This window comes from Platichthys flesus, chromosome 15 (assembly GCF_949316205.1).
Source record: "Platichthys flesus chromosome 15, fPlaFle2.1, whole genome shotgun sequence".
Classification (NCBI taxonomy): domain Eukaryota; kingdom Metazoa; phylum Chordata; class Actinopteri; order Pleuronectiformes; family Pleuronectidae; genus Platichthys; species Platichthys flesus.
The window spans coordinates 23,804,481-23,817,507 of record NC_084959.1 but is presented as its reverse complement, the minus strand read 5'-3'; the positions used below and the strand labels follow the sequence as shown (position 1 = coordinate 23,817,507).

The following is a 13,027-nucleotide window of genomic DNA, read 5'->3' as shown; positions in this document are numbered from 1 at the left end:
ATATAAAAATTTCCATGACTTTTCCAAAACTTTTGAGATATTTTTATTGTTTTTCCAGGCCTGGAAAAACATTTTAAAATGCCATGACTTTTCAAGGTTTTCCATGACCGTATGAACCCTGTATATGGATGTTATGAATGAAAAATGTGACTGAGCTCTTAAGGGATGACAAACATGTGTCCTGTTCTGTGGTCCTGCCTTCACTCTGCCACCTTCTGCGTACAATTGAGATTTCAGATGTTTATCCCTGCCTAGATAGTGCGCTTCAAGGCTGCAATCAAAGGGGACCTCAACACACGAAAGGAGAACACAAACCTGTCATGGTTAAATGTAGCAACAGCTCTAGATCCAAGATTCAACTACCTCAGGTGCCTGCCCAGCAGAGAGGGAAGAGGTGTGGCAAAAGCTGAGTCAGATGCAGAAGGACAGAGAAACTGATCACAGCCCTGCAGCGAGGAAATGGAACCAGAAAGTGGCTCTCCTACTGTTGGGGCAGAGTTAGAGTCTGATGAGGAGGCACTTTCCAATCACAAAACTCTGGAAAGGTATAGGGCAGTGTCAAATGTCAGCATAGACACATGTCCACTACAGTGGTGGTCAGCACACACTGGTGCCCATGGTAGGCTGGCACATCTTGCACAAAAGTACCTGGCCACACCTTCCTCAACAGTGTTGTGTGAGAGACTGTTTATGTTGGGAGGCCACATTGTACAGAAGAAGAGGTCAGCTTTGTCATCTGAAAATGTCAACAAGCTAGTTTGCCTGAGTAACTGGTTAAAAGAAAAGTAGACGATGAATTGTGAACACGTTTACACAAAGTTATTGTTATTGAATTAGGTGAAAAGGACTGTTCACTTTGTCTCTTTTAAGGCATTTATGACATTCAGTTTATTTTTCAGATTTCAGCCCACTCAATGTAATGTTGACTTTATTTGGGTGAAATGTTACCTCACAGTTTACAGACAAGCTGTTTATATTTACTTTGTAGCAGAAGTTAACAGTTTCTCATATGCTTGCCTTCTATTTAGAGAGGCGGTGGAATAGTGGCAGAAACTTGGACTATGGGCAGAAAAGGTCTCTGGTTCGACTCCACGGAGAAAAAACAAAAAGACGAACCTGGATTGATCTGTCCAAAAATCCAAGAGGATTCTCCCTACCCTGTCTAGTGCCCCTGAGAAAGGCACCTTACTCGCCTAACAATTGCTCCCCGGGCGCCCTACATGGTTGCTCACTGCTCTGTGTGTCCTGCACCAGATGGGTTAAAAGCAGAGGTTACATTTCCCTACAATTGCATGAGTGTGCCTGTGCATGTGTTTGGGATAAATAAATGTATCTTAATATCTTAATTATGGATGTTGTGGGTAATGCCAAGCACTCCATGGTACTTTTTAGTCAGTCTAATGATAAGGCACTTTAAGGCGTGCTTACTACAATGGCACACAGGTGCCCGTGATGAGCAGGTTAAAAGAAAAGGAAGACTTCATGAATTGAGTAATTTGACCCAAGTTCACAAGTATCAAGTAATGGTATTCATTGTAGAGTTTGAAAAGGGACTGTTACTCTGTCTCTTCAAAGACACCTTGGCATTAATTTTCTTTTTAAACCTTAAGCTTACTCAATGTAAAATTCATGTGGGTAAATGTAATTTTGGAAATTATTTACAGTCAAGCAGTTATTTTTGTACTTGATCTGGTTGTCTGCTAATTAAGTTAGCTTTTTACGGGTGTTGTTGCTCAGTGAATTAGGATATTATAATTGGCTGAGGTGTCAAATAAAGTTTAAAAAGCCCTGACCAGTTTGTTATACATTTCTTTATTCAAACACCGTCCTTGTAAATAGTAGTATTTTAAATGTGTGATTAACTCGATTCAATTTTTTTATCGATTACACCCACAAAGAAAAACATGCAAGCTGATCTACTAATGGTGCACACTTAGGATTGCGTGCTGAATAACATGGGCTATCCATTTAGTACGTTTGCCTTAATGAATATTTCATGTCCAGTATTTCTACGTATAATGGGAGGAGTAGATGCAAAAACTTTAATTTAGCTCACGCATTGGGATTTACAAAGCCTGAAAAATAATTGCGGGGATTGTGACTGCATCTATATTTAATATGTTTGAAAGGTAGGTGCTAATCTTCACAGCATTGCACAAGGATGACTGCAGCCAATCAAAACTGAGCATCACAGCCACAAAACAACAGAAAATATACATCAAACCTAAAGAAATATTTACATTGACATTCATTATTTCTTTCTATTTCCCTCTCTTTGCATAAAATACATTTTTAAATGAAGCTTAGCGTAAGTTCAGTGAGGAAGACTTAACCTGTAGACGATCAGCTGATCGTGGGCATTCCTAAAATATCCAGGAAAGCCAAACGGAGGACTTCACCTGGATAGTGATCAGCTGATTGTGGGTGTTCCTTAATGTCTAATCAGGTCTGGTGCGGTCTCTTCAGCCAATTATTCAGAACCTGTCAAACTTTAAAAATCCCTTCTCTTCTCTTCCGCAGTCAGCCGTCCTTCAGTGACTTGCATAACCCCTCCTCCACCCCAATCTCCTCCAGTCTCCAGTAGAAATATTCATCACCTCTTCTGGATGCCGACCTCAAATGATTATAAGCATAATCTCACATCCTGTCGGCAGCGATCATGGACCTTGATGATCCCAACAGTGTCAGTAGTTTTTGATTATGGCGGTACCCAATCATGGTGGGAGCTGATCGCGGACTAAAAAAGCAACAAACTGCCTGACAATATACTTATTACTTGTGGCATCCATTGCACTTCTTTCCGTCCTGGAAGAGGGATCCCTCGCATGCAGCTCTTCCTAAGGTTTCTTTTTAAGGAGGTTTTTGTTGAGGGTTAAGGGCAGAGGATGTCCCAATTGGTGAAGTCCAATAGGACAATTCTCACGAATATGGGCCATCCAAAACAATTGTTTGACTAATGAGCCACCACCAGTGTCTAGACTAGGGTTGCAAAGGGGCAGAATATGTCCGATAATTTTCCGGAAACTTTAGGGAAACTTTACATGGGAATATTAACCTCAGGAATTTGGGGAATTTTGAAAAAAAAAATACGCAAATTAAACGCTGAGCAATAAAAATATCTTTCTAAATGATTTTGCACGTTGAATTTCAACCCTGCACTGTACATTTCTCCATCACATGCACAGATAATTCCAAGCATCCTGCACACTACAGCAGGGATATTGAGGCCTGCTGTAGTGTGCAGGACTAGTCAGATCAATTTCTCTGATATTACTGGGGAAAATATATTAGCTTGCTGATTGAGGATTATTCATCTGTTCATCTAGCCTATTTCTATTCATTTATCCATCAATTTTAAAATATCTTTAAAGACGATTCCAATTGTTTGGCCAACTATTTATATCTCTGGCATTGCATTAGTTTGTTTTAAACGCTTTTTTTCTCATCTGATTCTACAGAACAATGCCACGTGCACTATCTCATGTGTGGAGACATTTCACGCCAGCCAATTTAGAAAGAAAGGCTGTGTACATTTGCAAATACTTTGCAAAGACCTATGTTAAGAATGACACAAAGATGCAGAAGCATATAGTCAAGTCCCCAAAGTTTCCTCAGGGCTCAAATCAGCCTATGACAAAACAAAAGGTTTATATTTATGTCTGTATATGACAAGGTAAATACAGCTAGTATAAATTACCCACACAATTTTCAGTTTATTCCTGGTAATTCCTGTTAATTCCCGTATATTCCCGTACATTCCCATTAATTCCCGTGGAAAGTTTCCAACTTTGAAAATTCCCAGAATTTTGCAACCCTAGTCTAGACTCAGGGGGGATATTCCTGTTCGATGCTATGCTCCACCCCCTTGTAATCCTGATGACATCTCAAAGGGGTCTAACATGCCAAGACTGTAAAACATTCCCATTTCTTCTTTGCATTTGTAAAATAAATATTGTAAATTGGAAATCAAGTCTCTCCTGATTGAACTGGGGTTTTTCTTTTCCGCAACTTGCGATTTTCTCCAGTGCGTTCATCAACTGCGGTGAGCCCTCCTCCCTCTTCATTCCCTGGCTGCTCTCTTGTGGGACCACTTGTATTGAGAGACCTCACCACTGCCTGTATCTCGTCTTGGATCCCTCTTGCCAGGGCACTGATGGGCATCGTCAGACCAGATACAGCGCTGACCAGCTGCCTGATGTGCGTTATAATGGCGCAAGTGTCACGCCTGAGTGCTCATGCTTTTACATACTTTTAGTAGATCACCTACTTCAATCTGTTATTATGAACTCGCAATTTAGCACTGTTTATTTGGGATCTTGGCAGATCAGGCCCGTAGACTTTTAAATAACATCTACAAAATGTTTACTCACTTAACGCCAACGACTTGCTAGTGTGTGGGCTCCATTCAAATTAATTTTTCTGATTAATGACCAGATAAACTCTCTGGAGCTATGTCTGTGGGTAAATCATCTTATTAATGATCCTGAACTTTAAGTGAATATTCACTGCTGACAGTGCTGACTCTTCAGTGCTTGAAAAAGGGCTGTATCTCAAATAATTTCTATAATAATTGATAATTTACTCAGTGTGACATCCACTTCTTAACCTACATTTGGTCAAACACTTTTAAAACCACACTTTGAAGAAGACACTGAGCTGGAAATGTATTGCTCAAGTGCCCTAAGATACCATTGTGATCAGAACCTTAGAAGTTTAGATGCTCTTATTATCATCTGACCTGCTATGCGGTCAGGGATGTAGATGGGACCGGGGCTGGAAAGGCGGGCAGGCAGTGTCATGCTCTGAACTGCTGGAGTGCTGGGCTTGCTGGTATCCTGACCTTGACCCTTGTCGGTCTGCGTGCAACTGTCCCTGCTGCCCGTCTTTGAATGGCTTGTGGTCATCGGGCTGGAGGGAAGCACTGGGGAGGGGGATGAGGAGATTGATTCTGTCCTGAGAGACTCTGTACGAAACTCAGGGCCCAGCAGAAGCCCTGGTGAATGAACAGAGCAGCCATTAATCAAGATAACGACATTTACACAATAGCTACCAGTAACTGTCTATAACCAATTCACACCCCTAGTACCAACACAGCTGTTGTTCTCCCATGTGTCACACATTCTGTGTCAAGACTACTGGTTCTTACCCAGACTGCCTTTCCAGCAAGTGTCCTTGCGTTCTTCAGTGATGGGCGAACTACTCAGTCCTAAGCTGTGAGAGAGCAGTCCTGATCCACCAGAGCCACTGTTGGAGATGGACATCAGGGACTTGGAGGGCCTCATTGCAGACGGTAGGTCTGACTTGATGGGCTCCTTCCTTGAGCGCTGGTGGAGCACCTTGATCATGGCATCCTTTTCTATGATCTGGGCATGCAGATTCTTTATCCTGGATTAGGTAAAAAAAAAAACAGAGGACCAGGAATGAGTCACCTCAATTTCCTTATACATTGTACATTTCAACTGACCTCTTAAGTCATTAACAACAGTAGACCTTGTTCTGTAACATTACTGTTTGATCAATAAGTTTGACGTTTTACTGAAAAAACACTATAACATACCACACATCACTGTTTTAGCTCCTCACGTTTGAAATTGCTGCCAAAATCACAGTCTCCTCATAGTACCTTCATATATTGACAAAGGTTTTTAAACAGCTCAAACAAACCAAACATAACAGGCAGTTCATCCGAACTGGTGTAGAGGCAGGTTTCTTGCCTATTAGGTGGACATTTAATGCCCACCTAATTGCCCAAGGCAAATTAACCTTTACACCGGCTATCAGCTTTATTCTGTTTGATTAATTAAGAGCTAAAAAATAATTTCCCTCAAGACACATTGAAGAACAAAAAGTCACCTCCTAAATACAGAAACTAATAATTGGCATTCTGCATTACATAATCTTCCCAACTTAAAGGATAGATTTGTATTGACATGAGAAAATCTGAGGAAGGTTGCACGTGAAGATTGTATTACCTGCTTTCCATGTCCAGACAGCGCCGATTGGCCATGAGAATCTCTTCTTCTTCCTTCTGGATTCGAGCCTCTAATGATGTATCATAGCTGCTGTTGGAAGAGTGGTTGATCATTGATGCAGATGTATCCCTGCAAAACAGGAGTCTCCATTATTCTATAGTACTGGATGTATTCCTCCTCATCCACTCACCTCAACCATGTCAAACTGTATCAAATGGGTCTCAAGACATTGATAATGAAGGCATAAGATCATTGTGACTTTTCGTCAAATGCCATATTAATGGCGTGGCATTAAAGTTCATCAACTCAGAGTTAAACACGAAATTGCTGTAACTTCAGTGTTCATGGTTCTATCTCACTAAAACTACATCAACAGCCCCCCCCCCCCCCCCCCCCCCCGAAGATATTCAAATGGTCTTAAGGACTGGGCGTGGCAAAATAACTGACTAACGCCCCCTAAAGGGCAGCACCGGCACTACCGATTGGCCTACATCTACAAAAAACGATAGGGACATGTGTCTTTTCATTACAAACAAATAGGTCTCTTGGATACATATGCTAGCCCAAACAGGAAAGCCCGCCTTTTTGGATTTAGTGGCCATTTTAGCCATATTCCACCTTTTTACTTTGATGTACTTGTCGTAGAGCAGGGGTCTCAAACTCAAATTACCTGGGGGCCGCTGGAGGCAGTATCTGGGTGAGGCTGGGCCGCATCAGGTATTCCACAAAAAAACTTTGCTAAAAAAATCCAAACTTCTCAAATGTCATTACTAACAGTTATATAACTTTAATGGGTTCTTCTGAACTTGAATAGAATATTGAAGAACATGACCGGTTCTTCTGAACATGGCTTCTCTTGCCTACTTCTTGCTGCCAGAGACCTGGCAGCGCTTCCTCTCACATAGCTGAGCCACATTTGGCTTGAGGGAGGAAGCAGTTGAGACCCTCAGTATGGCTTGAAGATGATCATCAGTAAGTCTGGACCTGTACTTGGACTTATTGAAGTTCAAGGTGGAGAAGAGCTTTTCACACAAATATGTACTCCCAAAAAGGCACATGGTCCGCTTGAATATTCAGTCCATGAGCCATTTGGGATCACTTAGCACAGGAACAGCCACCCCATCCTTCTCCATGAAGGCTTTCACTTCTGCTCTCAACTCAAAAAATCTCTTCAAGAAGTTTCCCCTGCTGAGCCAACGTACCGCGGTGAAGTAGAGCACATCCTCATATTCTGACTCCATTTCCTCTTAAAAAAGTACGGAACATCCGGTGCTTTAAGCCCCTGAATCTGATTTGGTTGATGCATTTCACAACAACAGACATCACATAAGACCATGGTTTGCCAAAGACAAAACTTGTGTTAGCTAGGAATTAAGAGCCTGTGTTTAAACTGCTTCTCAAATTAGTTATTGGTGGGATATTAATATATTATAACAATATATTTACAAACATCAAAATAAGCATCTCATTTGTCTCAATGGATGCATTTAATGGACAGGTAATTCAACAGTATCTGTGTAGACAACGATAGGTGTGAAGCAGTTCAGTGCGTTTCTACATTAGGGGCACATGGGGCACTGCCCCTACAGAGCCAGATGGCGCTGTTGTGCATAAAGCTCAATAATCTGTATGTAACCCTCGTGAAATTAAGGCTACTAACCTCAGGAGTAGTAAAACTCCCCACCAAAAGGGGGCGCACTATGCGTTTTGTTCAATGTACTCCCCACAAATAAGAAACCCTTTTTTCTCCTGAGATTTTCTCATTATACCTGTAGAGAGAGAATCTTTCGGATTAGACGTCCAACTTGAGAGTGATGAACCAAAGTGATTACATACAGTAATTTAATACTGGAAACTCAGGTGAATCAGCACAGTTAGCAAATGCTACTAGCATCATGCTAGCAAACTGGGGAAAGAACTAATATGGCTGTTAAGTGGCTATTTGAAAGATTACCTTAAAAACCAATCGGAGTAATAATATAGTCATTATTAATGTTTCCAACGAACTTTAGCAGCCTGTTAAAATAGTTAACACCATGTTTTAATGTTATAGAAATGAAAGAGTAAATGTTAACCCTTGACTGACTGGCACAGCTATGCAGCATTGTGATTTAGAATGTGATAGGATGTGTGGCACTAAGTGTTTACAGTTCAGCCACGCAGCCTATGTTTGTAGTGAATAATCAATGGATATATTAAATGAAATTCAAATTACACTGTTTATTATTTTCATCTTTAAGTTAAGTTTAAGTGAAATGATATAGTAATGATGTTATCATATAACATATTACTGAAAAAGATGTGTAAAGCAGATAAGCCCTTTGCTTAGTGATGTGAAATTACTTTATTGTATTGATTTGTATATTATTATTTAATGAACCACATTGAAAATGGAACCAGGTAATGGTTACATGTATAGAAAATAAGTTAATGAGATCTTATGTTAGAAATATGAATAGAAAACAGACACTGATTATGCTGCACTCTGTGTAGATTGTTTTTTTATGAACACCAGAAGAATTTGAATGCTGAGATGGCGAGCTAACCTGTGGATGCAGTGTGGCCAACTGAATGATCCAGATCGAACCTGATCGTTTATCAAGAGACATAAAGACCCGGACCAGAACGGAATCGTTGAATCTGCAAGCACACACTATCCTGTGAACTGTATATATACACACACACTGAAAGGACAGTTATTTTATAAGAATCATATATTATATTCATTTTTTTATGTTATACTGTTTTATATTGTGATTGTTCTTTGACAAGCTAAAGACGTCTGCGCTCCTGTTTCTGTGGTATGTCAAGTTTAGTATTGTATTTCTGTGTTAGTGGTGATGAGCAGGTATCGGTGTCTCTGTACAAGGGCTGGGTATTGCCTAAAACTTCACGATACGACACAGAAGCCACGATACGATACGAATCCCGATACATGTTGATTTTTGAATAATGACCATATCCTGCACAGAAGTTACTACAACAGCTGTTCTTTATTATTCCATATAACATCAAAGGTGAAGTCTTGGGGATTGCACTACTAAAAATACTTAAAATTCTGGCCATTAAAAGATGTTAAAAGTAAAATAAAATAATTATATTTCTAATCCCAATATATACAGAAAGGATCTGTTGCTCATGTATCTCTTCCAAAGATCCCCGAATACGGTGTTTTAATGTCCCTCGTAAGTTCCAAGTCTGTTGATTGAGCATGAGCGCAGCTGCACAGCTGGGCATGCAGCAGTGCTATAACAGACAGCGTAGGGGTATTTTCTTCGGACATTGCGAGTTTTGCAACTTTTAGCGGCTAGAGGGCTTATGCCTCATCTTCAGCAGAGGCCAGGTCCGCTTAAGTTAAGGTCCACAACTCCTTAGCATTCTTCCACACTGCAGTGGATAGTAAGTAAGGAACGGTGGGCGAAGTGCACGTTGAGCTGCTGAATTCAGACTGCGGGACAAGCATTTCACATGCAATAACTCCGCCAGTTTTTCCGGTGTACTTTCCTTGTTTGTTTGAATTGAGCCGTGTACTGTTTTTGCCTATGCTGCCACCTATTGGCATTATCGTGCACTGCACCATAGGTGAAGTTTCGATTTCAAGACGGCTGTCAAAGCATTTGATGCTGTATCGATACAGTAGCATCTGCATCGATGCGCGCATCGGCATGACGACGTCACAATATATCGCCATTATTGATTTTTGGAGCACAGCCCTATTATGTAACTCGCCTTTTAGCTTAGCTCCGCTAGCCTGCAGGCAAGATACCATCAGTAATGGCGACGCCAATGGGACCGTACGGAGTTATTGACCCGACATGAACCAACATGATCCGGTCCACCCAGCGGGAAAAAGCGTTAGAGTTGATGAGGATGAGTGTGTTTGGAGAATAAGCTCCACCACGTAAGATATCTAATGGTATGTAAAGTTGTATCACTCGCCAACCCATAGGATTTGACTACGTTACAGAGATAAATATTCTGCAGAAACAGATTTACTGTGATCAACTGAAACGTTTAAAGTCACATCTGCATTTTAAGAGCAGCTGTTTTAAGTAGCATTACGTTTCCTAAAGCTCTTTATTCAGAGTATTGATGTTGACGTTGATGTGAAGCTATGTGTCTGTCTAATCTTTTTACTTTGTATTTGGAATTGGGCATGGCAAATGGCTCAACAGCGCCACCTGCAGAAAAGCCCCTCATTTACCATTCACTGATCCTCACGAAAATGAGGATAGTTGCGTATCATGACCAGATGCACAAAAAAGCCTCATGGAGAATTATGAAAAACGCAACAGGAAGCTTGCCATTTTTTTTTTTTTTGGGCTATTTTGGCAATATTCCACATTTTTACTTTGATGTACTTGTCGTAGAGCTTTCATTAAATCAACTTAAAATTTTGACAAGTGTCATCACAACAAGATGGAGATCTAAAGTTATCAAAGTATAACTTTTCGTCATACCGTGTAACTGTCAAAGTTTGATTACACGCCATCAAAACACAAGCTTCTGTATCTTGGACATATTTGGTCCAATAGAGTCCAAACTACACATGTAAGACAAGAGGCCCGACCTGATGACATCAACAAAGACACCATGACTTAAAATCATAGCGGCACCTGCTGGCTACAGGAAGTGAAGCGTTTATAGTGTGCTAACGCATGCAATACGGAGAAGAGCACTTGGTTATCGAACATTCTCTCTTCACCGACTGCAACATACTTGAAATTGCCTGTGCTCGGGCCCATTTGTGCTACAATGTAGCCCTAGTAATCATTTCAATTTCAATAGGGTCTCCAACCGATTTCGGTGCTCGGCCCCTAATAATAAGAATAATCCTTACCATTTCAATAGGGCCTCTCACCTTTCGGTGCACGGGCCCTAAAAAGGGCAATATAAAGCAGGCCCCAACAAAGCATCAGGCTCAACCATAGATACCTCTCCAGTAACAGATAATAATGAAGTGCTTCGGGCTATAGCGTTGCATCACCCAGAGCTACTCAAGTCAAAGCAGAGATTTGTGGTCAAAAACCAAGCTGCTATATGCCAGCAGAAATTGCTGGATTTATGTTAAGTATGTGTTTGCACCTAGTTTTCAAATAAAGATGTTAAAGCCTGAGTGTTTTGTCTCTGGCTGCTGTGGTGAGAGCCCCTTGGCATGGTCAAGAAACAGTAATTTGTGGTATCATCAAATTCTGCCTGTACATGCCCATTAGGAGCAAATATGTTCATACAACTGCCTCTTTAACGAGGGCCACAGTCAAACAAAAAGAAAGGTCAGTAACTCTAATGCAAATGTACCTCTGCGTGGCGACAGAGGCGGCGGCATCCAATGCAAACTGCCTCATCACGCACTCCTCCAAGTATTTCTGCTCCCACTTGGTCATGTCGGCCTCCAGAGCCAGGATCCGCTCCTCCTTCTCCCTTAGGTGTTCCATCAGCACTGTGGCATTGTACTCAGATGGGACCCCACCACTGCTGTGAGAGGCTCCCTGACGCTGGGAGAGCCAAAGGCATGAAGACGGGGGACAGAAAGAAAAAATGAGACAAAAAAATACCAATCTGTCATCTGTGAGTGTCAAATGAGGGTAAAAGGCTTGCAGAGGATAAATGAAAAGATAAGATGGGAAAGAGAAGGGGCAAACAAACAGTTTAGTATGACTGCAAGCTTTCTTAAAAATAACAGATACGTTTTTTATACCTTATACTTATATATACTTTATGTCACGATTGCATACATTTTTTCCACACTTGAGGTGCACAAACTGAATTTCCGCTCAGTAGACAACCCACTCAACCTACTGAACCAAAGCCATCAACACTTTGATCTCATTAAAGATAGACAAATAGTCTGCATTGTTTACAGCTGATATATACAATATGACATACTTATCCTTTTCAAGAAGCAATATTCTGTATGATAAGGTGTTACCAAAGTCATGTTACCTGCTGCATGCGCAATGACTCGAGCTCCTTTTCCAGTCTCGTACGGAGACGATGCTCGAGTTGCTCCCTCTTCTCACAAGCTGCCTGAAGCTGACCCAAGGCTTGTTGCATCCTCTCCACTTTCTCAACATAAACCTGCTTCTTTTTCAGCTACACACACACACACACACACACACACACACACACACACACACATACACATACACATACACATACATACACACACACACACACACACACACACACACACACACACACACACACACACACACACTGGAGTTCAATAATGCAAGAGATAACAAAAATTCCTGGCCCCTCTCTCCTTATCTTCAACCGATTATTCTGTCTTCCCCATCTTCTCCACTCTAACCCAACCACCAAAGGCTGATGGCTGCCCATATTGAGTCTGGCTATGCTAAAAGTTTCTTCCAGTTAAGGGGGAGTTTTTTCTCCCCAGTCAAGTTCTTTCTCATCAAGATTCAGGACTTTTTTTGTCATGTGCACATAATTACATTCAGTAGTTGCTGGTAATAAAATGCAAATGTTGTATGGTGCAGATTTAGAGGCGTTATTGCAGATTGGAGGAGTTTAAAAGTCTGATGGCCTGGGGATGAGACTGTCTCTGAGCCTTGTGATTTGGGCCCCGGATGCTGCATTACCGTCGGCCCAATGGCAGCAGGCAGAACAGTTTATGAGGTGATAGGGGTCTTTAGTGATCCGGTTGGCTTTCTCCCTACACCGCTGGCTACGGTCCTCAATAGATGGCGTCCTGGTGATGTGCTAGGCAGACTTCACCACCCTCTGTATATCCTTACGGTTCAGCCTGAGGTCTTCACGTCAGGAAGTTCAGGATCCAATCACAGAAGGCGGTGTTGAGCCCAAGGTCTCTGAGATTGGTGACTAGCATCAGGGGCACAACGGCATTGAACGCTGAAGTCAATGAACAGCATTCTCACATATGTGTCCCTCTGGTCCAGGTGAGGGAGGGCAGTGTGTAGGGTTAGGTAGATGACATCTTCAGTTGACCTATTTGGCCTGCAGGCAAACTGAAGGGGGTCCAGTGAGTCAGGGAGGGAGGAGGTGATGATCAGGATTTTCTGGCTCTGAGAGTT

The 13,027-nt window shown here is 41.6% G+C and overlaps 1 protein-coding gene across 3 annotated transcripts in view; it reads right to left on the bottom strand.

Annotated features, from left to right (window-relative positions):
• The window catches only part of amot (angiomotin), a 46,790-nt gene that overhangs the window by 4,661 nt on the left and 29,102 nt on the right, over positions 1-13,027 (bottom strand). For all 3 annotated transcript variants that reach the window (XM_062405829.1, XM_062405831.1, XM_062405830.1), the window contains 5 exons: positions 11,916-12,065; positions 11,271-11,467; positions 5,973-6,101; positions 5,147-5,385; positions 4,739-4,993 (listed from right to left, as the gene is read on the bottom strand). In XM_062405829.1, the coding sequence (XP_062261813.1) occupies positions 4,739-4,993; positions 5,147-5,385; positions 5,973-6,101; positions 11,271-11,467; positions 11,916-12,065 (970 nt within the window). The remainder of the gene's footprint in view (positions 1-4,738; positions 4,994-5,146; positions 5,386-5,972; positions 6,102-11,270; positions 11,468-11,915; positions 12,066-13,027) is intronic.